Genomic DNA, 27,009 nt, shown 5'->3' on the forward strand with positions numbered 1-27,009 from the left:
AAGAGACTTCATGAGGTGTGCAGTGGTTGCTGAAAGAAATAACAGGACACCACAGGATCTTATTTGGGCCAATGAGCATCAGGCCTAGAACAATGGGCATACATTCTGTGAACAGTTTGCAAGGGATTTGAACTATCTGCGAAATTTGCAGAAATGCAGAATCAAGCATGAATCATTGGGCTCACTACAGGGTGGTGCAAAAACAAGAAAACCTGCTTTTGACAGCAATTTTAACCTACTAACTTAACTTATTTGAACTGTTTTTTTTTTTTAATGAAGTGAAGTATAGCTGAACCATACGCGTTGAAAAAAATCTTTAAAAAAATCCCAAGAATAGTGTAGCTAATTTGAATATTAGTCACCAAAATCACTCTTGTCCACGTGTAAGTCTAGTGTAGTTTTTTTGGTCTTCAAGTCCAGCTCCGGAGCTCAGTCAAGCGGATGGACTAAAGCCGTCCGTGGACAAACAGGTTTGGCACATGATATTTTTTTAACTAACATATCTCAGAGACAAAATGCATTTGCAAACATTTTTCGTCACTTGTGTTTCAAGATCAATACTTGAATACCATTCAATTGAAATTTCGAAATTTCCTCAACAAATAGGTGAAAATTGCTGTCAAAAGTGGGTTTCCTTCTTTTTGCATCACCCTGTATTTCCCATCCGGTGGGATGGTACTGTTGCACATGAGGTTTTACGAAACCACAAACTTGGATTTATGACCTAACACGCTAACACAGCCGAAGCATGTTTCCCTTTTCCAGGCAAATTAACACACGCTTTCAAATATCTGTGTGTACATTGGAAACGATACTACCCCCCTTTGAATTCCAATGCAATTTGCTGTGTTTTTCCATTAAGACATCATGTCATCTCTAATGACCAAATACTGCACTTTTTATCAAAACATTAGCCTTTTGAAATTATATGGCAGTCATAAAAGGAGGGCAATATTTTGTGCGGGTAAACTTTTTTGACCCAAACCACACAGCTGATTGCATTGCGACAACGTCACTACCTGTATTTTTTTTGTAAATACTCCCACGGCATCATTTTTTTATCTAACAATTTTTAACCTTCTCTGAATCCTCCCAAAAATCCACTGTACTGTGCGGGATTCCAAGATGGCATATTCTTGGCACTAATTTAGACTGTCAAGGAACATTAAACCCAAATAGTAATTGGGCTGCTCTTAACTGATTTTAGCCCCATAAATGTGGCCTATTTACTGGACTACCTCCGTAAACATAGGCCACACATCCACATGTACAAAAAAGTGTCGCACTTTGCCAAATTTTGATTTTCGCATTAAGGCTTAGTTCGTAGGGTTTTTTTGCTTTAGAAGCATACTCACCCTCTTTATAGGCTAATCAGAAAGTGCTGCCTTTTTCAGATGTATATTTTTTTTTCGTGAAATTTCCAGATTCATTTTTACACGTTTGCGTATCAAAATTTCAACATGAAATTTCACAAAAATTAGACATCCGAAAAAGGCAGCACTTTCTGACTAGCCTATAAAGAGGGTGAGTATGCATCTAAAGCAAAAAAATCCTACAAACTAAGCCTAAATGTGAAAATCAAAATTTGGCAAAGTGCGACACGTTTTTGTACATGTGGATGTGTGGCCTATGTTTACAGAGGTAGTCCAGTAAATAGGCCACATTTATGGGGCTTAACTGATTTATGCATAAAAATCTTTCAAACCCTGGTACTTTTTTGGTAGTGGTTTTTGAAGAATTTGGGAGGATAAGCGTTAGGCCAATTAAAACAAAATCATGTCTCAGGAGCCGTCAGCCTTACTACCAGATTTTGTACTTGCACACATCGCTTCAATTTTGCTGGAAACACATAAAAAAGGCAAAATATATGAAAGCAGCTAAATCTTCTTCTCAAAAAGTGTCTTATTGCCGGCTGTAATCGAATAATTTACCATATTAAAAAAAAACACTTTTTTTTTCAGTTTACAAATGCTAAGCAAATTTGATGTCATCCTTTGTCAAACTAGAAATGAGTTCCACTTATTGAGTTTAATAATGTCAAAGTTGCCATCTCAAATAAAAATAAGAAATTTACATGTACCTTATTTTTTTTTGGGGGGGAGAGGGGAATTTGTATTCGTGCACGTGTAAATATGTAAATATTTAAAGTTTTCCACAGAAAGTTCTCTATTTTACTCAGATACCTTGAAAAGGGGTTTATATTTGTATTTTAGAAGCGTATTTCAGCATTGATGTCAAAGATTTCTAAGAGAGCCGGTGTCAATTTGTACAAAAGTAGATGGAGAAAGTCTTGAGTCTTAAAATGGGTTAGCATGATTAATTGGGGCATTGAAGATGATGTAAACACATGCTTGGAAAGTTTTGGTGGCATATCAAAATTTTAATTTTGAATTTTCACCATTTTTAGACTTTAGAGACGCTTGCAAAGAACACTTTGCAAACATGAGTTGTAAGTGATTTCTTTTTATGCATCTGTTGAAGGTTTTTTCAATGCTTTGTGATAGAAATGATCATTTTAATCTTTGTGGTAATTTATTGTTAAACCGAAGAGTGGTTATAATTGAATGCAGCCAATAAGTGACTTTCATGTAAATATTAATGCAAATTTGATGTACAGTAGCAAGGTATGAATTTATGGTTTTAGAATACGTTTTGTTACAAATACTGGTTTTAGGTTTTCCCCAAACAAGTTTGTAAATGTAAATTTCTTTCTCAGAATTCCACCGCAAAAATACTTGGAATTAACTTGGACCAAAGCTTAGCCAAACAGCTGTGTTTGACAACTCAATGCGATGATCTCATCACGACAAACGTCTTGAAAGAGGCGTGGTCCGATAGTGTGCCAATGGCCACGTACACATTTGAACGATTCTGCTTGGCCATTAGATCTCTAGTTCCATGTGTGCACCTGCATGTCCTGAGAGATAAGAGGGACCATCAGAAACGATGCGTGTACAAGTGATGTATGCTGCTCAGTAAAAAGTTGTCTGATAAATGACCCTTTTATGTTTGTTGTTTATTGGGCACGGTATTAGGAGTGTGCAGTTCGCATCAAAATGTGGAGACATAGGTGCCAGGGGCTTGGTAAAATTCCCACATAAAAAGGTGAAGTAATCCGCAACTTTTTCCGAGCTGCATATATGCATCCTGTACATGCATCATTTCTAATGGTCCCTGTATCTAGGCATGATGTCTATATCCACAACAAGGAAAACCAATTCTTTATTCTCAGACTTTTAAATTTCGAGGGGCTTCAGGCCACTTGAAAAAGTAATAGTGGCAAAAAAGCAATCCTGCAAAATTACTCAACTGTTTAGTGCAGAAACCCAATGGCACCATGTTTGTACCCGATTCCATCAAAATCCAAACCCTTTTTGGAGAATTCCTGCGGATTCAGGATACCAGTACCTCCATATTGAAAAAAGTAGGGTTAAAAGAAAAATAGTAAAATAAAAGGTCCTTTTTTGTGAGAAAATAAATCAGTGCTTACCTTTAGCATTGTCACGTGTAAGACAGCAGATTGATCTCATAACTCCCATCAACCTAAAAGACAGCAAAGACATTTTTATTTGGTTTAAAATTGTGAAGACGAACTGTCCATGCTGTTTGTGAATTTGAACCTGAACAATTGATTTTATTTAATTGCTTTCAAATTTCAACAATACGAATGTTGTTCACTTTTGAATGAGACGTTGAATGAAAAAAAAAATTAGTTATGGATTACTTTACAAGTTTCAAATTTTGTGCGGCATATATTATTTCGTTGGGTGCACCATGAAGTGACTTGTTGTCTATGGACTTTGTTCACACAATGCCACTTTGTGGTGCTACCAACGCTTTGTGTATCTCTCCCCCTCCCCCTAAAACAAATTTCCATAGGGTTGCGGATACCCCCACAAATAAAAAAAAAATTGTTGAAATGAAACAAATTGATAATTTGAGAGAAAAAAAAATATGACATTGTTGAGAAGCAGGGATAATATATCTTTAAAAACCTTTTCTTTATGTCTGAGCCTACTTCTGTGAAACTTAAATAAATGAAACCACGGGACAGTCTATTTTTGCGGAGAGTGCAAATCAAATTGATTTGTTATTGTTAAATTGAATGTAAACAGTTCTTCACAAAAAAAAGCACCACCTATTAAAACGATCATCTTTAGTGTGTTATGGCTATCAACAATGATTAACCCTAGCCATGCTAACCCCCTAGAGTGATTCACTAGGAACCCTTCCTCATTCTTGCAAATTCCAACACCATATGGTAAACTCAACACCCAAACTGTTGGACTCTGATTATGGTGGTATGCCTGACCCCATGTCAAGCACATATCAGTTTACTAGTGCAGTCCTCACTCCAACAGATTCCAACAAAACATGCAGTTGGATTTTGAAGGGTTGGGGTTATAGGATACAATTCAAATTCTGATAAATGAAATGAATGGGACAAATGATATGGTCCCCGGTATGTAGCAGATACCTCATGTTGTACATGTAAATAATGGACACTGTGCATAAGTAACCCTCTCAATCCATTAAGTCCCGCCCACGATATTTTGACCAATCACAGGCCTGATTGAGCAACCAGATCTTCCAACAAAAGTTCAACATGTGCATGACGTGTATGGTTGAATCATGCAGTGTGGCATTGGAGAGGTACACATGTTGTTGCCCACACATTACGTGTGAAAATAAAACATGTCCTACTTTTGATCCTAAATAACTCTGTTGTTTACCAATGGAATTAAACCAAAATTTCACTTCATGTAAACAAGGCATGACAAATTTTATGGAGAAAGTTTCATCAGCCTTGAGGGTGAGATTTAAATGCCATACGAAAAAAAAAAAACTCCCTTTCAGAATCTGCTACTTTCGCCTTAATAGCGTCCTGAGCCGTCCTCCAATGTCGATACAGCGCTGGAGACAGTGGTGGAAGGCACGTCCTGCGGCCAAAAGCTTCTGAAGGAATGCAGGATCACTGCACACCTCTTCGATCGTCTGGCACAACACATGATCGAGGTGGAGTGCAATGACATCAGGGGTGATCCTGCATTCCTTCAGGAAAATTCAACCGCAGCACGCACCTTCCACCACCATCTCCAGTGCTGTATCGATATTCTGAAAGTGAATATTTTTTTTCGTATGGCGTTTAAATCTCACTCTCTTGCACAAAGCTGATGAAACTCGCTCCATAAAATTTGTCATGCTTTGTTTACATGCTCTAAAATATTTGTTTAATTCCATTGGTAAATAACGGATTTATTTAGGATCAAAAGAAGAACATGTTTTTTTGACAAGTAGTAGGTCAGTGTATGAGCTCCGTGTGTGAACAAGAGAGGGCGCACTTTCAAGCGCCTCGTGGACGGGACACACTGCATGCAAGTACATATCCGCGCGGATAATGTACGAAGTACGCAGGATTAATTTTATTCTGAATGTCCACAAAGCCATAGTGTCTTTGCGTGGGCGCAAGGCATCGTCAGCAATGCGTTTGAATATCTCCCCCAGTTGTCACCCCAACTCTCCCTTTCTCACCGTTGAGGGGGTACTTGCGCACAGAAGCCACTGTGACAGAGAGGCACGACATACACTATGAAGGTATTTTGCATTGGGGAGATGTACTCCTTCACGTCGGTGAAGGACGAAACCCGATATGAACACCATCTACTCACGTCATATCTGCCGAGTGATGTTTGCGTTTGGTTACTACGCATGGTCTCTGTCAGGGCCCATAGGTGCTGTAAGCCAGCTGTGATCTTGTCCACAGGTGGAGAATCCTATAAATTACAGAAAGAAAGAAATGTTTCCGTGTATTAGTCCCTTCCTTTACCAAAATGAGTAGTGTTAAGTGACATTTTTGCAGACACTTTGATGTATGGGGCATTCTGTGAATTTGGTGTCCACTTTTTTTTCCTGTCCCTGTTTCATCTGACATCTGTGATTTTATAAATTTGATGCACTCCTTAATGCAGTCATCCTCCTAGCAAACTACCTACACAACAAATACAGAAATTGTTTGATGTATTCTATATTAAAATTTAGGATCCCAAGTGTGATATTTTTCCTGCCCTGCCTTGAAACTTTGTAATTTGCCATTCAAGTATCATTAAGAACGACTGCAAAATTTTTGTTTGTTTGTTGTGTATACAAACAAGTATATGGAGCATTATCTGCAATATTGAACCCTAACCGCCCTGAATCCTTCAAAATCCTCTTTGCCAAAGTGGAGGAATTTGGAGGATTGAGGTTACATGGCAAAAGTGTGTTACTGATTTCGTAGGATGCACTTTGTCAAGGTCTTGGGCCGGACCTTGTGTAGTTTTTGCTCAGCCATGCATAAATATAGGCCTGGATTATGTTTGAAATCCTCCGTACTGCTCCAGGATGTCACTGGCCAAGCCTCAACATATTGACAGTCACTTTTGCAGGATTTTGCAGGATTCAGGCAGTGGTCACCCCTCCACGGACCATATTCAAGAAATAATGGAGGAATTTGCAGGATTGAGGCTACATGCTATTTCTCCATGAGGCCAATTGGAAGATTTTGCAGGATTGAGGCTACATCCTAGCAAAAAGGCCCAGGGAGTTAGGGTTAATAAAGCAGGAATTGTGTAAATTCAGGACTTACCGTACATCCCTGGAAAATATTGATTACATTCACTAAAAGAAATAAAATTGCAGAAAAAAAACTTGGCACAGTATCTACTACATAAAAATGAGTGCCCCTCCAGAAAATGAAGCCTCATTAAGTGCCCCTCCCCCTTCAAGCTAAACCCCATTTGCCACTCGAAGGGGTTCGAATCCCACCAGCTCACCTCTGCTTGTTTCTTTGACGCTTGTTTTGGGCTGGAGTCAGTCAGGTGCTGGTTCTCAAGTAGCCAGGCTGTGACCGAGGTCGACCTCTCGGACTGTTCAAAGTGAAGAAAAGGAGAACAACTTCTGAAAAGAGGGCTTTCTTTACATTGCTTTATTTTAAGCCCGTCACACATCCAAGACCAAAGACCAAGACCCCGCCAAGACCATGAGATTTAAAAATATCTTGACAATCGTACCAAAAACGTAGGAAATGTGGCGCCAAATTCAAATTTCGTCTTCTGAGCTCCAATCTGCAGACCATGATCAGAATGTGCTGCAATGTCGTCCCGAATACTTCGACTCCAAAATGACCTAGAACCGAATATTACGACTTCGCTAAGAATTGGATCCATTTCATTGATTTGTTTTCACGACTGAGTCTCGATCTCGTTACGAAATAACCGACAGAGTACCGACACAACTTATTGAGTACTGACATAAAAGAGTGACATCATCTTCGGAATTTCACGTCGTAATGGTCGTTTCATAGTCGGCTAAAAAAAAAAATCGCAAATACTATTGCGATGTCATTAAGACTTCTTTACGACAACACCGTTTGAGTACAGACAGGGAACAGACTCTGATCCACTTTGGATTTTTTTTGCCAACCATCACAATATGGTTCAACTGTTGAAACTAATTGTGGCTCCACTGCTGACCATGCACGACCAGTAGGATGCCGAAATGGCGCTCAAGAAGTCGCTCTGATAAAGTTCAGACGTTGTTCCGAGTTTCAAGATGTCGTCGAGTCTTGCGTCTCAGCACTGTCCTATCGTGATCGGGAGGCTACATCATGACAGTGTGACAGGGGCTTTATTCACTTTCCCTTCACTTCCCCCCGACATAAATTCACTTGCATGTTTCAATTTTTATTCTGCACTTGCACAATCCGATACTGTCGTTGCTTGAGCACCAGGCCCACAGAGGCAATGGCTTGTGCATAGAGTCGGTACAAACCTTAGTCTCTGGTGGGAGGACGGTCACTTCCTCGATGCCAAAGTGAGCCCAGACTGGGGAGGGTTGCAGCAGTACAAGACGCACTGCGGTCACTTCGGTTGGTTCAAACAGCATCTGGGGGAACAGAGAGGGAACAAAGCAAAACAAACAAGAGCCAGTGAGTGTCGTTATATTGCCCTCATGGCTGAAGTAGGCACTACACTGCGGGTTCAAGTAGTGCACAGTGTCAATATGTTGAGGCTTGGCCAGTGACATCCTGGAGCAGTACGGAGGATTTCAAGCATAATCCCGGCCTATATTTATGCATGGCCGAGCAAAAACAACACAAGGTCCGGCCCAAGACCTTGACAAAGTGCATCCTTCAAAATCAGTGACGCATTTTTGCCATGTAACCTCAATCCTCCTAATTCCTCCACTTTGGCAAAGAGAATTTTGAAGGGTTCATGGCGGTTAGAGTTAAAGGGAATATACATCATTTGCTTTTGCTGTAATTTTCAGAAATGGATGGAATTTGGGGGGTTGGAAATATATAGCAAATATAGTTACACTGACTTTTTTGAGGTTTTGGGTTCGAAAATGCTATAAAAACCAAGAAAAACAATCATTTTCCTGTAGTCTGGTTCCCTGACTCCATTTAAGAAGAAACAGAGCAGTTTACATACATTGGGGAATTGTAAGGTCAGGGAACCAGTCTAGCTGGCTTGTACCCGTTCATAGGTGTGTAATCAAATGCAAACAAGTGCGATGGTCAACTGGGGCCAGTATTTGAAAAAAAGCCAATTTTTTTCCAACGCTGGTCGGCCGATCAGCATTGGAAATTGATACAAAAATACCACTTTTCTTGAAAATGACAGTATACCAGGTGCCATGATTTTACAGGATGCTTTACATAGTCATTCACTAACAGTCCAGCAAGGTATTTCAAAATGATTTGGTAGTTTTATTTTTTGATGTTTGCAAATGTTGTATTTTCCCTTTAATATTTGCATGTAGCTGTTAGTGTTACGTCTGTTTTGTCCGTTGTACCTGTGATCTTGTGATGGTGAAGTAAGCTTGACTGTCCGTCTCAGTGTGTGGATCCGGCATGAGACGAAGCTGCTTCACGCAATCCCTCCATTGCGCTTCATCTGTAATGCACACATTGAAAAACAAATGTCACAAATATAGTTTAGTGCCAGATGCAAACTGTCTGCTTTTTACACAAAATATGATGTACATTGATGTTGGAGAATACGGCCAGATTAAAGCCAGAGTCCATCATTTGCAGCTATCCAAAAGTAACTGGCGTAATTATTGTTGAAAAACATACTTGGCTGAAAGACGGTAAGGGGACTAAACTCCCTGTGAAATTATTCTTTCTGGCAAGCTGTCATTTTGAAGAAATCAACGAAAGAAGGCCTTTCCTACGGTGCGTCTTAAGAAGCACCGTTGGAAATGTCCGTTAGTAGTTCGTTTTTTTATTTGGCGAAGCACGCGCAAGCGTTGACACGACGCACACGCGCGCGTGGTTGTTATAATTTGTTGAATCTGTGCGCGACATCGCGTAGCTGCAATTGGCTAGTGAGAACGTGTCTCAGACGCTGAATTCAGGCCCAATTCAAAACATGATTCAGCAACTTTTGATTTGAAATCGAGATCCTAGAATGTTGTTTTTCTCGAAATATACAGCTGAAGCTGAGCTGAAACTTCATCAGGTTAGTTGTTCAGCACCTTTCTTTAGATTTTGAGCACTTTTGTTGCCTCAAACGAAAAAAAATGTACAAATTACAAATGATGGACTATACGTTTAAGTACCAATTAAAATATTAATAATAACAATATGTTGGGCATATACAGCACTTTCTATCAAATTATTGAATAGTTGAACAAAGAAACTGACTGGAGTGGGGTTTGAACCTGCGACCTCTGGATTACCGCTTCAGTGCTCTATCAACTGAGCTATCCAGCCCTAATTCGTCAATGTCTTTGTTCAAGGGGCGCTAGTCTACCAAAGATAGATCTTAAAGGTCTTATTATCTCTGTTCATCAGGCCATGAGACCACTTTTCCGCAGCCGAGATCAGCGCAATCTGGTCTCCACCCTTACATGTACCCATTTATACTCCTGGGTGAAGAGAGGAAAATGAAGTAAAGTGTCTTGCCCAAGAACACTAAAGCCGTGTTCCCTGTCAGGATTTTAACCCACAATATTTGAACGCATCACATGGGTCGAACACCGTAAAAATTGGACCACATTGCTCTGCAGTGTGAAAATGGCCATTTGATTTCGAAAATTGAAATGTCTTTATTTGTCATTATCTGCTCCGTTTTCATTCAGCATCCAGCCTCTAGTAAAACCAGAGACAACTATCTGTTTCTTTATTATTAATTCCTTAAAGGGATTGTACATCATTGGCTTTTGCTGTGATTTTCAGAAATGAACTATTTGGGGAGTTAGTATGATAGATCAAATATTGTTACACTGACATGTTTGAAGCTTTGTGTTCGAAAATGCTGGAAAAACCAAGAAAAACAAAAATGTTCAAGTAGTCTGGTTCCCTGACTCCACTAAATACAAAATGGATCAATTTAAAGTTGCCGAAAAATTGTAAGGTAAGGGTACCAGTCTAACTGGCCTGCACCCGTCCATGAACATGTAACCAATAGCAAACAAAATTTGGACTGAAAAAAAAATGGTAAGTTTGGAGCAGTAGTTAAAAAATAGTTAGGTTTTTCCCAACGGTGGTCGGCCGACCACTGTTGGAAATTTTTACAAAAATAACATTTTCTTGAAAATGACTTCACACCAAGTGCCATAATTTTACAGGATGCTTTAGACTGTCATTTACCAACATCATAGTAAGGTATTTCGTAAAAATTTGGTAACGTTATTTTTCGACGTTTGCGAATGTTGTATATTCCCTTTAACTTAACTGGCATCCACACTCTTCTTCTATGTTAAACACACAATTCTGTTTCATGAATCATAGGCTAAGCTCTGTTTGAACTTAAAATAGTTGAAAGTAACCGGGAAAGAATGTTGCAACCTGAGGCTACTTCATCGGATGTGTACAAAGTCTACGGAGAGTCAAGACAATTTTCAAAAAGAATTTCCTAACAAAATTGGAAATGTTTCTTAGTCTTAGATCTTTTATCATCATTTTTGCAATGAATGCCCTTATATGATATATGAAGAAAAAAGTGGGGTCAGGTTGTAACATTTTTCGAGTAACTGTTTGCAAATCATGTATTTGTGCATTCAGTGAACCACCAAAGTTTGAGACGTGCTTTAGAGAGCCAATAATTTATTGTACATGTACAAACGTCTTACCACTCCTGTATGTCTCGGAATTTGCTTGAACCTTGCATTTTTGGGGGGATTTACGGTCACAAAGAGCTCAGTGTAACTTGGAGGAAAATGTTTCAACCTGACGCCACTTTTTTCTTCATATATCTTCTCAATGAAGGTCGTTCATTGCAAAAATGATGATAAGACATGAATCTTGGACTGAGACACATTTCAAATTTTGTTAGGAAATTTACTTAGAACATTTTCTTGACTCTCCACAGACTTTGTTAACAGTAGCGGAAGTGGCGTCAGGTTGCAACATCTTTTCCTAACTTGGTATTGAATATTGATCAATATAATTAAATCCCATGCATGTAACTACAAAACCACTAAGGCCAAAAAAAAAAGTCTCCAGTTTCTGGTATGCGTGCGCGTCGCTGTAGCCATGCGCATCTGCAAAATTAAAAAGTTTTTTTTTCAATGTAACATGACGTCTCAAAACCGCCAAACTCACTGGTTTGACTGGAATTCTGCTGTTGCACAATTTTAACGTGTTTTTAGATGGGATTACGCTCTAGTATAAGCTTTATGTGGGCTTTCTTGGCTCCCATATATTTTGCACTAAATTTAGTTGAGCATCATAATCATATGCAGTCATCAACCGACATTTGAAGAAAAAAAAGTAAAAAAAGTAAAAAAGCCGCGTCGCCGCACCACTTTTGGGGCACTTTTGGGGCAAGCTCCATACCAGAAACCGAAGACTTTTTTTTTTGGCCTAATGTATTTCAAAGCTAATGTTTCTTCTCAGTCTTTGCTGACCATGCAAACAACAACCTAAAAAAAGTACAGTTTGCAATCCTTAAGTTTACGATACCTTTCTCATTTGGTGGTTTGCACTTGACTTTGACAAGAAGGAAAGCTGTGTAGTTGTTTCTGAATGCGATACTTCCAAGCTGAAAAAAAAAACCACCATCAGATTTCATTTTGGGATTGTTCTTCCAACATTAGAACTCCCATTTTCTCCCAATATTTTGTCTTTATTCATGCCTTATAAAAAGGCACATGGCTGTCATGATTTCGAAAAATCTGATATTTGAATTTAAATAGAACAAGTGTGAAGATGCCCCCAACAAATTTTAATCACAATTTCCTGTGAAAATGGGTCATCAAAATGAACAGTGCCCTCAGATATTTAATATTTTATAAATATTGATGTTTTCACAACTTTTATGTGTTATTAATATTAATTTTTGTGCGATAAAGAATTTTTATTTAATACTAATAGTAATATAGGGGCCTATATATTTTTCAAATTTATGAAATGTTTAGCCGATAACTTAATATCATGTTGGGATGCGAGCAAACTCCAAGCCTAAAAAGTTCATTCTCATGGCCCATGCTACTCCTAGAACTATGATGCTCACGCGGAACATCATAGTTAAACTAGGAGTAGGCCCATGCAACATTTTCTACGCAGAGGAAAATGGAAAGGGTGTTGCAACATGACGCTACTTCAGTGGTTGTGTACAAAAAGTCTATGGAGAGTCAAGAACAGTTTCTAAGTAGATCCTAACAAAATTGACAATGTTTCTCAGTCCCACTAATATGTCTGATGAAAAATGAAGAAAAAAGAAGTGTCAGCTCTGGCAATACAGCTTGCAACACTATAAACAGTAACATTCATTGAATAGCGAAAACAAGTCATCAGCCAAAATGTCATACTTAAAGACTAGTTCTCATTTTTTTTTTCTTTTTTTTTTTACTCAGAACTTAAATTTGATCAGCCGCTCAGCTAAGTTTTTAGTTTACCCATCAAAATTATAACTATAGAGGGCGCTTTCACTGATATGCAGTGCGTGCAGCAAAATGCTCTTCTTACGTCAAAATATTGGACACTTTGAAGTGTGATATCGATGACAACAACTCCACTGCTGACATTGTCTTTCTGATCACTTATTCTTATTTCTAACGGCTTTTTGACTACACAATTTATTCCAACCACTTTATCGTTCATAGCTGCAAAAACAAGTTAGTTGGTGAGAAAAAAAATGCAGGACCAACGAGCTGTCACTGTCAAAACGGCCGCCATATGCAAAATAGAAATGCTAGGTTCTACGTCTCACGATAATTTATTAATTTCATTTAAAGTAGCACCATTTGCTTTTTTGTTAATTTGTAAAACAATATAAATTTATAAAATATTTTAGGACATCATAATGACATTTTATTGCATCTTTATTTGATGTCACAATTTATTCAAGTTGAACGAGCCTGCGAAGCCATGGTGATGCGAACAATTGCTCCATAGCAACAACAACCAAAGCTCGGGATATGATATCGACGATCGTCGGAAGTTTCCGGAAATAAATAGTCGACAGTTTGCACCAACAACGCACAAGCCATCGGACGTACAGCGCCTCATTTTTAGCAACAAACGACAAAGGTCCAAGTTTCTGCCCAGCCTAAAGCAGTATATAGACATTTGTTATAATAATGGCAGCTGCTGAAAACAGACTGAATCTTCCAGAGGAGGTAATTTGTATGTAATTTGCAGTGTGTTTTACCATCCCATGGAGGAATAAGAACGGAAATGGGTCAACTCGTACCCGAGTTAACTCGTACCCGAGTCAACTCGTACCCCAAAATTGACACCCAAGTCAAGTCGTACCCGAGTTAGGTCGTACCCGAGTCAAGTCGTACCCCAGTCAACTCGTACCCGAGTCAAGTCGTACCCTAGTTGACTCGTACCCGAGTCAATTCGTACCCGCAGCTCAAAATAGTTGCCTATTTTCGAAAAGAAAATCAGTGAAACGAACGGAAGTTCGGAGGGATATGGCCGGTTGTCCGTGCACGGTGACATCGTTTATGCCGAGCCAGTGCGCGCACTCGCCGGTCAACGTGGTCGTACCGTGCACAGTGAGGTCGTTTTTGCCGGGCCTGTGCGCGCACTCGCCGTTCCACGTGGTCGTCCGCGCACGGTGACATCGTTTTTGCCGGGCCTGTGCGCGCTCTCATCGGCCAACGTGGTCGTACCGTGCACGGTGATATCGTTTTTGCCGAGCCTGTGCGCTCACTCGCCGGTCAAAGTGGTTGGGCGTGCACAGTGTTTTTGCCGTCGCGTAGTTAGTGTCGGAACCTTCGCCGTTTTTCAACGGCATTAGGCCTTGGTGTAAGTTGTAGTTGTACATATTTAATACGGGGCTAATTTTCATACTTCAAATAAATGTTCTTCCCAAAGTATGCATGCTTTTATCACTTTATTTTATTTTTCTATTACAGATGATCCTGTGGTTTTCCGATGAACCATTTTTTGCTGCTCAAACCGATCGATCGGATTGTCTGTCACACAGTTCATGATGAATCGAATCGGATGTCAAGTTTTGAGGACGAAACCCGATTAGCTCAGTTTTGTTTAAGATAAAACTTTCTCTTGCACTTGGATTACAATTTGCTAATGTCAAACAATCTTTCACACCCAAGGATCAGCTAACAAGTTGGTCCCCTAAAACTTATAGAAAGAGCATCTCTGAGTGAAACGAGCCCCCATTTTCCTTTATCGTTTTTACTATAATTCCTTGATGCCTCAAATGTAAACAAATTATTAAAAATCCTGCATTTCTGTTACCAAAATAATATTCTAGTTGAAACTTTATTTGAGCTGCACAATATTTTTTTAAAGACATTTTCCGAACCAATTGTACAAAAAATGACCAACATATTAAAGAATCATTATAAATTAAATAACGATGTCAGTGTGACTCTTTTAAGTTTCCTGTAATATATTTTCTCTTCAGATTTGTACTTTCAGGGCCCCCAATCTTCCCAAAGAGATTCGTACCATGTGCAGTTATTATTCAATAAATGATGCCAAAAATGGAGTGAGTGAACGTTGAAAAATATTACTTTTACATTACAAAATTCATTTTTTAATAGCGACTTTCTTTTAAAAAAAATACTAAATTCGTAAAAAGAAAACTACGCCCTTAAAACACGTTCGACTGAGCAAACCGAACAAAAAAAAGACGTAGAAGTTCGCACAGTCACTCCGCAATCTCAGTGATCCAGGGTCTCTGAAAAAAAAGAAAAAAATAACATCATTAGTATTACTAAGAGAAAATACTATACAAATGTTAAAATAACACATCTGATGATCTGGATGAAAAGTGAAATTTACCGTTTATCAGCGAGGGCTCTGTCGACTCGCGAGTACCACACTGATGCCGTTTTGAAAATGTTCTCCGCGCGGTACCCATCGCGATGAAGCCCTTGCCGATGAACGGTACATTTCCCCTTTTCACCCAGATTGTGAGCAACATTTGATACCACCGCCTTCAACAAATCCTTGAACTTTATTTGTATTTCTGGCGGCGTAACTACTATTTCTCAGTCGCCGTTTTTGAGGGTAAAATCGGACGTTTTTGTTAACCATCCATCCGTACTTCCAAACTAAAACAGGAGGGGAGTACGAGTTGACCTGGGTGCGAGTTGACCCGGGTACGAGTTGACTCGGGTACGAGTTAACCTGGGTACGAGTTAACTCAGGTACGAGTTAACCTAGGTACGAGTTGACTCGGGTACGAGTTGACTCGGGTACGAGTTGACTCGGGTACGAGTTGACTCGGGTACGAGTTGACCCAAAATCATAAGAACAACTATAAGTTAGCGCCATGCGGCCGGCCACAGCCGGCCAGCACATGCAGTGCACCGTCTGATCTCTTCCTGAAGAACTTCAGAAATCTTCAAAAGCTCAATGAGTCCTCATCAAATTTAACTTGTTCCTATTGTATTGGCCCGTTTTATTGGCTTAATTAGGCTAGCACGACTAACCAAAACCTTAATTCAATAACTAATTAAGGATTACTTTTTAGGCCCCCCCCAAAAAAAATTAAATCCTAAAAATAAAATGTAAAAAAAAAAACATGTTTCTCGTCCGAGTTTTTGAAAAAAAAGGAGGAAGAGGGGCTTTTTATTTTTTATTTGTTTTTCAAGATGGCCGTCATTTTAAAATTTCCTGCAACCGTTGGTGTTTCCACTGTTCAAAGACACTTTTACAATGAAAGACAAGTTGGACAAGAGAACTGAACATATTATTAACAGTGTCATTTAGAGTGTACTTGTATACTATTGGTACTATTGGTATTTATTTTCTGATGAATTTGTGGACTTTTTCTGTGTTTTTTTACTGCATTTTTCAAAAATAGAAAATAATTTTAAAAATTCAGGCAGCCTCAATAAAGGAAGCGGGCAGGGACGAGAAACATGTTTTTTTTTACTTCGCCTTATATGCCAGATTTCTTGGCAGAGTATAAAAATAGACCAGTTTCTCATCCCCGCCCACTTCCTGCCTGCTTTGTTTTTTTAAAAGTTCATAATCATACATTTGCGATGTATTTTGCAAAGTATAATTTGTCATATTGTAGTTTTTCAATTCAGCCGTTTTACTAGTTCCGGATAGCAAACATCATTCAGGCTGCTTTCAGCTCAACTATTCCACGAATTCAAGTGACATTGGTTAAAACAATGCTTGAGTGATGGAGATACTACAAAATAATTTTCCAAACTTAAGCTCTTTTTATTTTGACTTTACGACATCAAAAATACCGATGCCACTTTACCTAGTTCCAGATTGTTTTAATCAGTTCGGAATCGATAAAAAAAGAAGCGATCCGGAAATAGGAAAAAACTGGAACTAGGAAAACGACTGTAAAATGTTTTTTTAAAATTATTTCCAACAAAATTGTGGCTGGGAAAGGGTAACAGCTCTTTTGGACAAAGGCCTTATTGTGCAGCAGCAAAAGAATCGAGAAAATAGAATAATCCAGCCACCTTCTGCGAAAATCCGCCATCTTGAGAAAAAAAAGGAGGGGGAGGGGCTGCCACCTTAAAGCCTACCTTTTTTCTCTCAGCCTTATCATAATTCAACGTTCGGTTATGAGCTTTCTGCAGCCATTGGATTAAGTTTGGAACTTCAAACAAACATTGACATTAAATGATTTTTAAGAAAAATCAAACTTAGGCTAATCATGCAACTCAGTAGCCTATGAAACCCTAGCTTGAGTAACTCATGCTCCAATGCTTACAGCATTCTAAATTAATGCGATAAGCATTGGAGCTGGACTTACTCAAGCTAAGAAAACCCCAGCTCCAATGTTCATCTGGAATAAATGAGTTTTTACAAATCTTTAACTTCTTCAGATGCAAAACCCAGCATCAGAGCAGACAGACCAAATGCCAGATACAACTCAAACAGCCCCCGCAGCCAGACCACAGGGGGAGCAGACCTCCGACTTCTACCGCACCGACAACATCCCTGACAGATTTCAAAATCCAGGTGAGTTCAACATTTACATACATGTACAAAAAAAACTAAAGCCCGGTTCATACTTCAAGCGAAAGCGAATGCGAAGCGATTTTGACGTCATAAAACATTCGCTGCGAAATTCGCCTGAGTTGAAATATGTTCAACTTTTACGAATTCGCAGCGCGAATACTTGCCACGACGTCACAAATTCGCGTTCGCTTTTGCTTTCGCGCAGAGTATGAACCGGGCTTTAGAGAGAACTTTCCAAGGTTGAAGTCAAGACAGAACTTAACCAGCTTGGTCACTGTCAACTTGGTCACACATAGCAATCCTCTTTTAGCCCCATAAATCTTGAAGCACAAGGGCCTTTTATGCCTATGTTTTTGAGGATTTTGAAAGAGAAGGGCCAAGATCAATAAGCAGTGATCTCACGAGGAATTTTCACTCGGGGGTGGGGAAATGTAAATTGTAGCCCCTGTACCGCCCCAAAGCGCCGTGCTTGTTACTGCTGAAAATCGCCTGAGCAGGCTGAGGTTTCATGAATTTTTCAAGGTGTACATTGTAGTACAATGTAATACAAGTGCTAAAGGGTTGAAAATATGGTAGCCTTAGACAAAGTTCAAGTTTGGGGCACAAGTTAGAATAATATTCACAAATACCCGAGACAGTTTATCAATTCCTATTGGTTGAGAACCCGTCACATGGGTGCTTTTAAACCGCTAGTAAAACACCGCTGTGTTCTGCACCACATCGCGCAGTATGCGGTAGCGCACATCAATTTCCATATAAGGAGATTTTTAGCACTTCACGCACGAGGCACATACCATAGACATGGCCAGCGGGATGCTTCACAACACAACAAGTAAAATTGTTGAACAGAATCGTTGGAAATTTGTGAATTTTTGACTTGTTTTGACTTTTTGACCGAAAGGTATTTGTGAGTGGGTGCTCCATTTATTTGATCATTGGGGGAATTCTTCACTTGGGAAGCACCACCCTTAGTTATCTCTCATGAGACCACTGTTGAGAACTCAGTGATCAAGAAAACGAATACAACTGCTGCAAAGTACTTGCTGACTGGATTGACCTGAAAACCAAATAGAATTAGATGGCCTAACATTTCGATCCCAGCAGAATCTTTGTACAAAGCAAAATGACAGGGGTACAGACTGCCAAAGTAGTTGAGTTTGGGGCTGGTAAACTATTTTGGGGGGACCAAAACATGATATGTACTATTTTTCTCCAACTATTGAATGTAATAGTTCATTTTATTTCTATATTTTTTTCCCGCTGTCTCTGACAGATTGCTTTGAAGGATATGGCAGCCAACCCCAGAATCCCATGTACAGAACAACCAACATGACCTACGGCAATAGGGACCCGACGGTCCACACCATGCCGACCACTTTCAGGGCGAGGTCACAGAAATTCTCAGTGGTGAGTTGCAGTCATCGATTACAATAGGGATCTCGGTATCCCAAATTATGAAACGGGGGAGGGCTTTGCCAATAGAGTGGCCAAAACTTCATGCCAGCTTGGTGATTTTGCAGAGTTTTTGTTTAGGTGATTAGCTCAGTAAAAATGACTATCCTCACCCCACGCTACAATAAAGAAAATAATGAAGAAGTAGCTAAAAAAAAGACAAAATTGTTGAATTGGGATTTCAGTATCCCAAATGCGAGAATGTGGGTGTGCTGATGGAGGGACCAAAAATTTCAAACAAACATGGTGATCTTTCAGAGTTTTTGATTAGGTGATTGCACAGCAAAAACAAGTTTATTGTTCGGTAAAGCTATCCTCGCCCCGGCTTGGAACAAGAAAATAATGCAGAAGAAGAAGGAAAAAAATTGTGGAAAGTTGAACTTTTTCAAAATGAGTACGCTATAACCTTTTCCACTCACACCTTTCAGCCATCATTAATTTTCTTGGTTTTTGATTCACTCCACAACTTACCCAAAAAGTAAACAAGTGCAACACATTAGTTCATTGTTGCTGTTGATATTTTCCAAAAATTGTACTGCTAACTTTGCCTTATTTTTTAATTGAACTTTTTTTATTTAATTAGTAATTTTGGTTCCTTTGTCTCCACAGCATCTAGGTACTTGCGGAATGTACCGCAACCAAGGACTTAACACAGCGCTGGATCAAAGCAAAGTCTGATGTTAATAATAAACACCACTTTCTTCAATATCAACCTCCTGTTTTCTACTGTACTCAGCTCAAAGCGAGAGTGAAACCATGTCATTTTTTTTTTAGTTTTTCAATTTCTTTGGGGATCACAAACTTAAAGCGAGAGATGGCCAACGAAAGCATTGTGGATGACATGCAGTACCAAGTGCCACCAAACTACAACCTTATTGGACACATTCAGAAAATCAAATTTTTGTTTTTTGGTGCTACATTTGTTCGATTTAGATTGTTGTAAAGCTTTATCTTGAACGAGCAATAACAGTCGTGTGTCATAAAACAATTTATAAACCAATATTAGGTGTTGCCCTTCACTGATGTATAAACACTGTATACTCAGTGTGTTACCTCCCTAGTGAAAGTTGGAAAAAAATCACTCGAATGGGACTCGAACCCACGACCTCCTGCTTTCTAGTGCTGACGTCTTACCACTGGACCACCAAGCTTGCACTCGGGAGGTAACACACCGAGTATACAGTGTTTATACGTCGGTGAAGGGCAAAACCTAATGTTGATTTACATTACCCCATCGCAAAATTCCATCTTATGAATAACAATTTATAACCACAAAAAAGCATGTTATTTACCGTGATTGCAAACTGTTTGTTTTGTGCTGAGTTAGGTTAGAAATGAAAGCAGTCCTGGTTCAATGTACATATTAACTACTTTCTTGAAATTATAGGACTAAAGGAAATGGACTGATCCTTACATGTACACATTTTTTTTTTTTCTTTAGCGTGAAGCACTTCTTCAATCCTCATCAAATCTTGTAATGTTTCAATTACACTGAGAATGTTTGTCATTTCTCTGAAGCCAATTTTTCATTTGAGTAATTTTCTACTTTAGGTAACTTTATTTAAGTTTAATATTTTAATTTGAGGTTTTACTTTTTTAATGAAAAATAAATTCTTGATACACTGTTGATCGTTGGGTTTTTTGGCATACGTTCAACATGATACAGCCAAACTGTTACTTTTTTAATACATGTTTTGTAATAGTATAAAAGGTAAAGGTAAAGGGGACGAACCTGTATTCACAGGAACGGAGTGCCCATCTCTCTTTCGTTAGCGATTGGGCCAGACTCGAGTCCATGAAATGTTGCTGTGGGGGATCGCCACACCTCCTCCACAGCGAGTCTGTTACCTTCCCAGCATTGAACAATGCCAGTACCCATTTAACACCTGGGTTGAGAGGAGTAATTTAGAGTAAAGTGCCTTACTCAAGGGCACAACACGCATGGCCACGGTAATAGTATGCGACTTGGTTTAAAGCTGTAGTTTATTTAATATAACTAATTTTTCAGCATTCAATTTGTAAGCATAGTCACTCTAGTGAGAGAAAATTTAGGTCATTTTAATCAAAAAATATATATACGATGGAAATGATTGAAAAAGTGCTGAAAGTCAGTCCCTGTTATTTTTCTTTGGTGAAAATTGGAAATGCGTTCATCAATTTTCTGGAATTCCTTTCGCTTTGTGTAATATTCCTCCTTGGTGAAATGTGTTTTGTTTAATGCAATAAAAAGAAATTCAGTTTGAGAGTAATTGTTTGGGTTGTGTTTGTCTTTAACGGCTTGTCTACATACCTCCAAAAAAAAAATTGTTAGAAAGTTGGACCGATCCCTGGACTATTTTTCAACACCCATTTGGTTTTTTTTTATAAAATGAATATATTTTGTATTCAGTATTAAATAAAGCCTTCTTTAAAAGATCATCTGTGTTTCATATGCATCGAAAAGCTACGTGTACATGTGTATTGAGCTCACTGTACACACTTGTGTCTTGCTGCATGTACATGTGTGAACAGTTTGCCCGTAGCCGCCCTTTCTAAAGTCTTCTTCAATTACCCTTTATTTCCAAACTTTGCCATTTCAGGCAGAATAATTTCAGAGGGTATTTGATACCAGTCCTATCTTAGAGCAAGGCTTTTTGTCATTAAGCTTGTAGGAATTTTTCCGAGTTATTGTAAATGATCCTAGGTGACTTTAAAATGAAACAAAATCCACTTTCTGAAGTGTTCTAAGCTGCTCAAACTCCTGGTAGAGAGACCCCCTAAGGGTTCCTAAGGACTACCCTGCTAAATCCAACAGAGTCCAACGCAAACTTCCTGCTCAATCCAACAGAATCCAACTGTGCCTAATTTTTAGGTGTCTGTTGGCTCCAACAGAGTCCAACTTGGCGTTATTTATCAGTACCCAACAGACTCTGAATATGTACATGTACATTTGTACAAGGGGTTTACTGCTCAATCCAACAGGCTCCAACGGGTATATGACATAGTTGGATCCTTTTGGATTCAGCAGGGCGAGGGTTAAAGAAAAAATGTTCAAAGAAGTTGAAAGGAAGAAGGAAATTCTTTCACCGGGTATCATTTATTGAGATCTGTCATTTAGACATACATCAGGAAATAGGTGAATAGTGTTTTATAGGAAACAACAGGCAACAGAGATCATGCACAATGAACTGTACTGAAGTCATTTTCAAAACACAGATTGCAAAGGTGTTTTTTTTTTTAAATACAAGACCATTTAGGGTAAAAAAAAAAAATCAGCATCACAAGAAAGCTAATTGATAAATACATTGTACATACATGTACGATACATGATTGTTCTTGATATGCTATCCAAAACATGATGTATTCTTACATGTACATGCATGTATTCAAAACCTTGAACCAAAAAAAAAAAATATTGGAAACAGTATTGTGCAAAACTTTTCAAATGACAAAGCTACATGTACATATTTGTATCCCCAAAAATAGCATAATACAGTAAATATCACTCATATGTGTATGCCCACTTAAAGGTAGAGTAGGCCATTCCCATCTCTCAAAAGTAACCGACCAAATTATTGTTCAGAAGTTTACTTGGTTTAAAGATAGTAATGACACTAAACTCCCTGTGAAATTATTTCTTCTGGCATGCCGTCATTTTGAAGGAAACAATAAAAGGAGGTCATTCCCAAAGATGCGTCAAGCGACACATTTTTGGAAATTTCCGTTGGCAGTCGGTTTGTAATTGGGCAAATCTGTAAATGGGTGCAAGTGTGTTGACATGACGCACACGCACGCACGGTTGCTATTATTAGCGAGAATTGCTGGTTCAGTGTGTGACGCCACATACCGGTAGCTACAATCGGCTGAATGAGAATCATGTCCCGAATGCTGATTTTGGGATTGTGTTATGACTCAACAACTTTTGACTTGAAATCGAGATCCAAAATATTGTGTTTTCTAGAAATATACAGCATTCACAGAGCTAACGCTTTATCGGGTTAGTTGTTAAACACCTGTCTTTAGATTCTGAGCACTATACGCTCCGTTCACAAGAACCCCCTCACCGGCAATTTAGAAAGTACAGTTGGGGGTGACCGACCGACGCCATCTTGCCTGACAGCAATTTTGCCGCGACGCGCGGCAGTACCACTGCGTGTACATGGTACAAATCCCCTGGTGTACGTGTGTCACACACAAGAAACGGTGCGCGTCAACTAGCTAAATGTCCTGCCCATGAGACGTCGTTGCTAGGTAAAAGGGCGCCCTCTTTCGTTGGCGCACAGAGCCCATTATCGCTTCAAATGAAAAACAAATGCATAAATTATAAATTTAGGTTTATTCTACCTTTATGATGTAGCTGAATACATTTTTTTCGGTTCAGTGCGTGTATTTCACACTCTTTTCATGCATATCTTCCTCAGCTTGGAAACTTTCTCTTTATACATTTATAGAATTATGAGGAGCATGTTAACAGCAAAAGTAAACATTTAATAAATCAATCCTTTATATGTCAAACATCTTCAGGCTTTGTCCAAAAATATTGGTCGCTTAATTACATTCATTTTTTTGAGTTCATCAAAAATAAATAACCGTCTGTTTATTTTAAACTTACAAGTAAACTCTTGATCAGTAAACCTTTTACCCGTAAGCAAAAGAAAAAAAAGAAAACACAAGAACCGCTATTGCAAAATTTCAAAAAGAAAACAACTTTGAATAAACAGAAATGCTTTCAAAGTAACACAAACTCCATATACAGGGTGAATTTTAAAAAAAACGAAACCAAAATGTTGGGACCACTGTTTTAGGGAAGTTCTGCATAAGCATTTTCAAAATCTAGGATATGAAAGCCCAATTCATAAGCTTTATTTCAGAACAAGAATCATTCAAATCACTCATGTACTTTTCAAGTTACGGAATTTCAAACATACCGGGTAACCACTGTTTTAAGGTTCTGTCCACGGATAACAAAAAAAAGTTCACTGTTCTTTCAGCAAAATGAAAACAAATCTCATAGGGATGTGTGTGAATTGTTCTCGTTTTGCTGAAAGAACGCACACCTTTTTTTGTGATCCGTGGACAGAACCTTAAAACGGTGGTTGTGTTTAAAATTCCGTAACTTGAAAAGTACATGAGTGATTTGAATGATTCTTGTGCTAAACGAAAGCTTATGAATTGGGCTTTCATATCCTAGATTTTTAAAGTGCTACATGCAAAACTTCAAACAATAGTCCTGATATTTGGGTTCGGTTTTTTTTTTACTCACCCTGTATGCACACGCACAGGAGTATAGTACATGCACATTTCAGTATTGCAACTGTTAACTTATAAACAATCTATCACCAGTTATCTACTTTAAACATTTGTTTTTATACCTAAATACTTTTAACTATGGTCTACATGTACATGGCTGGCAAAGTATAACTTAACATATCTCATTATCAGTTGTTTCAATGCATAACATAATATTTCAGCTTTTTTAAAAATTTGCATATGCCGTTTTTTGGACACTGCAAACCGAAGGATATACAGAAAATTTAGCGAATGAAAGCTAGCCCAAAAAAAAAAAAAAAAAGGAATTTGTGAAATTGTGCCCCTTTTTGAAATCAAAAGTGTTCTGTGTATTCATCTTTAATATAATTAATTGATTACATGAACACAAATATGCTTCCACACCGCTGAGGGACAGATAACAAAAATGAGAAGTTCGCATCACAAATTTGAAGGTCATTTAAAAAATTTGTCGTGCACAGATTTGTTAAGAATGAAAAGTGTATTTTTCAAAGCAAAAAAAGCAAGTTAATAGCCAAAACCTCATCCAAATATGGTCTGGCACTCTGCCGATTATGCGCATAAATTTGCTGAGCATCGTTTTTGGCTAGTAGCTCAAAAAAAAAATCCCCCTTTTTTTTCTCTAGAACCCTTCAGATTCTAACAGAATCTTCTCTTTTAAAGCGCCAAACTCCTGAAAACGGAACCCAAGGTTTAATATTTTTCATTCCGAAAAAAAACCCCCCAGATTCCTTTTCTCAATTGCTATTCTTTGTAGCAATACAAAAGTTTTCCACTTTTGAATGAGACTTCGACCAAAACAAAATCGGCACAGTTTTAGTTATTGTACAATTACTTTACAATTTCAAATTATTGACTGCCAGACAATAATTCCATTCTCACAAGGTAGGCTGGTTCCTGTCCCACAAATCAGTATCGATAATGTACGGACCGTAAGCCAGCCTACTTCCAAAGTAGATCTGTTTGTGCCCACAACCACAAACATTTTTTTTGTAATTAAAAAAAAAAAAATCTGTTGAAGAGCATGGGCAACGCAACTTTGATGATCAAAAGAAAGATCAAAATAATCCTTCAGAAATGTTTGCTTTGAATTCAGAGGAGTTACATTAAATAAATGTTGTTATTCAGACAAAGGCTTTTTACACATGCCAAATAAACAATTTTGTGGCTCTGACCAAAAGATAGATATGTACAATATACATGTGTTGAACTTGTTCCGCTCAGCGTTTTCTTTGTCATATTTACAATTTACCCTCAGATTTAAGTAAATTACCATGGATTCTAACCTGCCAATTAATACATAAATACCCGGTATGTAGTTAACAAAAATATGAGTTTACAGTATTAACATTCATGAACGTCTAGGATGTTTCCTTTTCATTTCGTTGAGGTTACTTCATGCTACTCTCTACAGAATAATGGTTTGTCTTGCAACTGGCTTGAAGAATTTGACAGCAGAACATTGTTGGAAACATGGACAGGTCTGACAAATAGAAATGAGTTGTTATTTTGTTTGAAAATAGAACACTGTATTTGTAGATGTAATTTCCCCAATCTACAGTCTATGGTACACGCATGCACTGTCAAGGTACAAATGTACCATACAGCTTGTTCTGTAACCTTACGCATTATTCAAATGTGACATACATGTAATCCAACAACGGGCAAGTCTCTATCGGAGTCTGAATCTACATGTAAGTAGAAACTTAAGACTGATTCATACATGCACTTCACGCAAACATGAAAAGCGAAGCACATTTGTGACCTGCTCTGCAAAAATGAGTCTGATGTCGCATAATTTGAATTCAAGCTTTTGTCATTTTGAAATGGAAACAGTAAAAATTTGGTCAAAATTTGGATTTTTTGTTTTTGTTTTATTTTGGTTGTTTGATAGTTTTAGTTCAAATATCTTACACAGAAATGTAAATATTGTAAGAAAAAGAAAAACATTATGAATCTTTGGTGCTTTTCTTGGTTAGTTACAGTGTATTTGTCATTTTTCAAAGCCTATTTTCTCCATTGAGACATTTCTTGCTTTGCAAAAACTTTACAGAATGAAACAAGCACAACAATGCAACCAAATGTCCTAGAGAGGTCCGTGATATACCAAATGAAAGCTTATTTCATTCCCATTTTAGTAATGTAGTTAACTCAAAATGTCAGTTTTGCCACAACAGACTCATTTTTGCGGAGCGGGTCACATTTGACATCTCGGGAAAAAAAAATCAGCTGCGAAATGTGTTCACTTTCTGCCAATTCACAGAACTTTTGAAAATTTTCGATGACACCACCCATTTCTTGACGAGTACACATTGATCTTCATTAGTAAGATTAGACTGGATAAGACACAGCGCGCTCCATCTTGTGCACCCAGTTAGTCATCGGCGAGGGTTTTGACAGTTTGGAATGCTTTGTCACACACAGACCATGCAGCACGCGCACGTCACGCATGCGCGGTCGCAACCGTTAAACCCGCACTGTATCACCCAGCTGTTTGTGTCCGCGTTTTCCGAATATTCACTGCGCGCAAGTATACAAATGTACATGTATGCGTATCCTATCCAGTCTTACTATGCGAGTACACGTACCGTATAAACCGGCCTCTGCTGGACATTTTTTTTTTTAGTTCAAGAAATTGCTGCACACTTCACTGTTGCTATAGGCTATTTTGGCAGGTTCTGAGTGAAAAATTATGGGGTTGGGGTGACAGTGGCTGAACCGGGGGGGGGGGGGGGAATGGAGTAGGGAGAGGAGGGATGGAGTAGGGGGGATGGGGTGGAGTGGGGGGTTTACAGGGTTTAGGGGGAGGTGCGGAGGGCCCCCTCCAACAGTGACAGAAATTTTCTCAAATAAGGCCATTTTTAACTTGAGAGAGGCCCCCC

At 38.6% G+C, this 27,009-nt stretch overlaps 2 protein-coding genes across 3 annotated transcripts; one reads left to right on the top strand and one right to left on the bottom strand.

The window, feature by feature from the left end:
- Nucleotides 1-5: 5 nt before the first annotated feature.
- Nucleotides 6-13,187, bottom strand: LOC119737530 (nicolin-1-like). Of its 2 annotated transcripts, none has more exons than XM_038211959.1 (8): nt 12,956-13,187; nt 11,951-12,029; nt 8,836-8,936; nt 7,810-7,923; nt 6,813-6,905; nt 5,670-5,774; nt 3,491-3,543; nt 6-29 (listed from the first exon to the last, which is right to left on the bottom strand). In XM_038211959.1, exons 1-7 carry the CDS (start codon nt 13,088-13,090, stop codon nt 3,502-3,504), a joined length of 669 nt encoding a protein of 222 aa, XP_038067887.1. In that variant the 5' UTR covers nt 13,091-13,187; the 3' UTR covers nt 6-29; nt 3,491-3,501. The 2 variants fall into 2 exon arrangements, with proteins under 2 accessions (XP_038067887.1, XP_038067886.1); XM_038211958.1 differs by lacking the exon at nt 6-29 and adding an exon at nt 1,879-2,917.
- A 215-nt stretch (nt 13,188-13,402) lies between these two features.
- On the top strand, nt 13,403-19,899 carry LOC119737531 (UPF0691 protein C9orf116 homolog). Its single transcript, XM_038211960.1, has 4 exons — nt 13,403-13,608; nt 17,272-17,407; nt 18,681-18,814; nt 19,469-19,899. The coding sequence occupies exons 1-4, from the start codon at nt 13,570-13,572 to the stop codon at nt 19,535-19,537; spliced, it is 378 nt and encodes a 125-aa protein (XP_038067888.1). The 5' UTR covers nt 13,403-13,569; the 3' UTR covers nt 19,538-19,899.
- The last annotated feature ends 7,110 nt before the right edge of the window (nt 19,900-27,009 follow it).

Source organism: Patiria miniata, unplaced genomic scaffold (genome assembly GCF_015706575.1).
Source record: "Patiria miniata isolate m_02_andy unplaced genomic scaffold, ASM1570657v1 HiC_scaffold_3, whole genome shotgun sequence".
NCBI classification, from domain to species: Eukaryota; Metazoa; Echinodermata; class Asteroidea; order Valvatida; family Asterinidae; genus Patiria; species Patiria miniata.

Coding starts and splice junctions, on each gene's coding strand:
- LOC119737530 (XM_038211959.1), bottom strand. CDS start 13,090: ATGAACGATAAAGTGGTTGGAATAAATTGTGTAGTCAAAAAGCCGTTA. Junction 7,924..8,835: donor TCACCATCACAAGATCACAG/GTACAACGGACA, acceptor CTGTTCCCCCAG/ATGCTGTTTGAACCAACCGA. Junction 6,906..7,809: donor TCCTCCCACCAGAGACTAAG/GTTTGTACCGAC, acceptor CACTTTGAACAG/TCCGAGAGGTCGACCTCGGT.
- LOC119737531 (XM_038211960.1), top strand. CDS start 13,570: ATGGCAGCTGCTGAAAACAGACTGAATCTTCCAGAGGAG. Junction 17,408..18,680: donor TGACAGATTTCAAAATCCAG/GTGAGTTCAACA, acceptor TGTCTCTGACAG/ATTGCTTTGAAGGATATGGC. Junction 18,815..19,468: donor GGTCACAGAAATTCTCAGTG/GTGAGTTGCAGT, acceptor TTGTCTCCACAG/CATCTAGGTACTTGCGGAAT.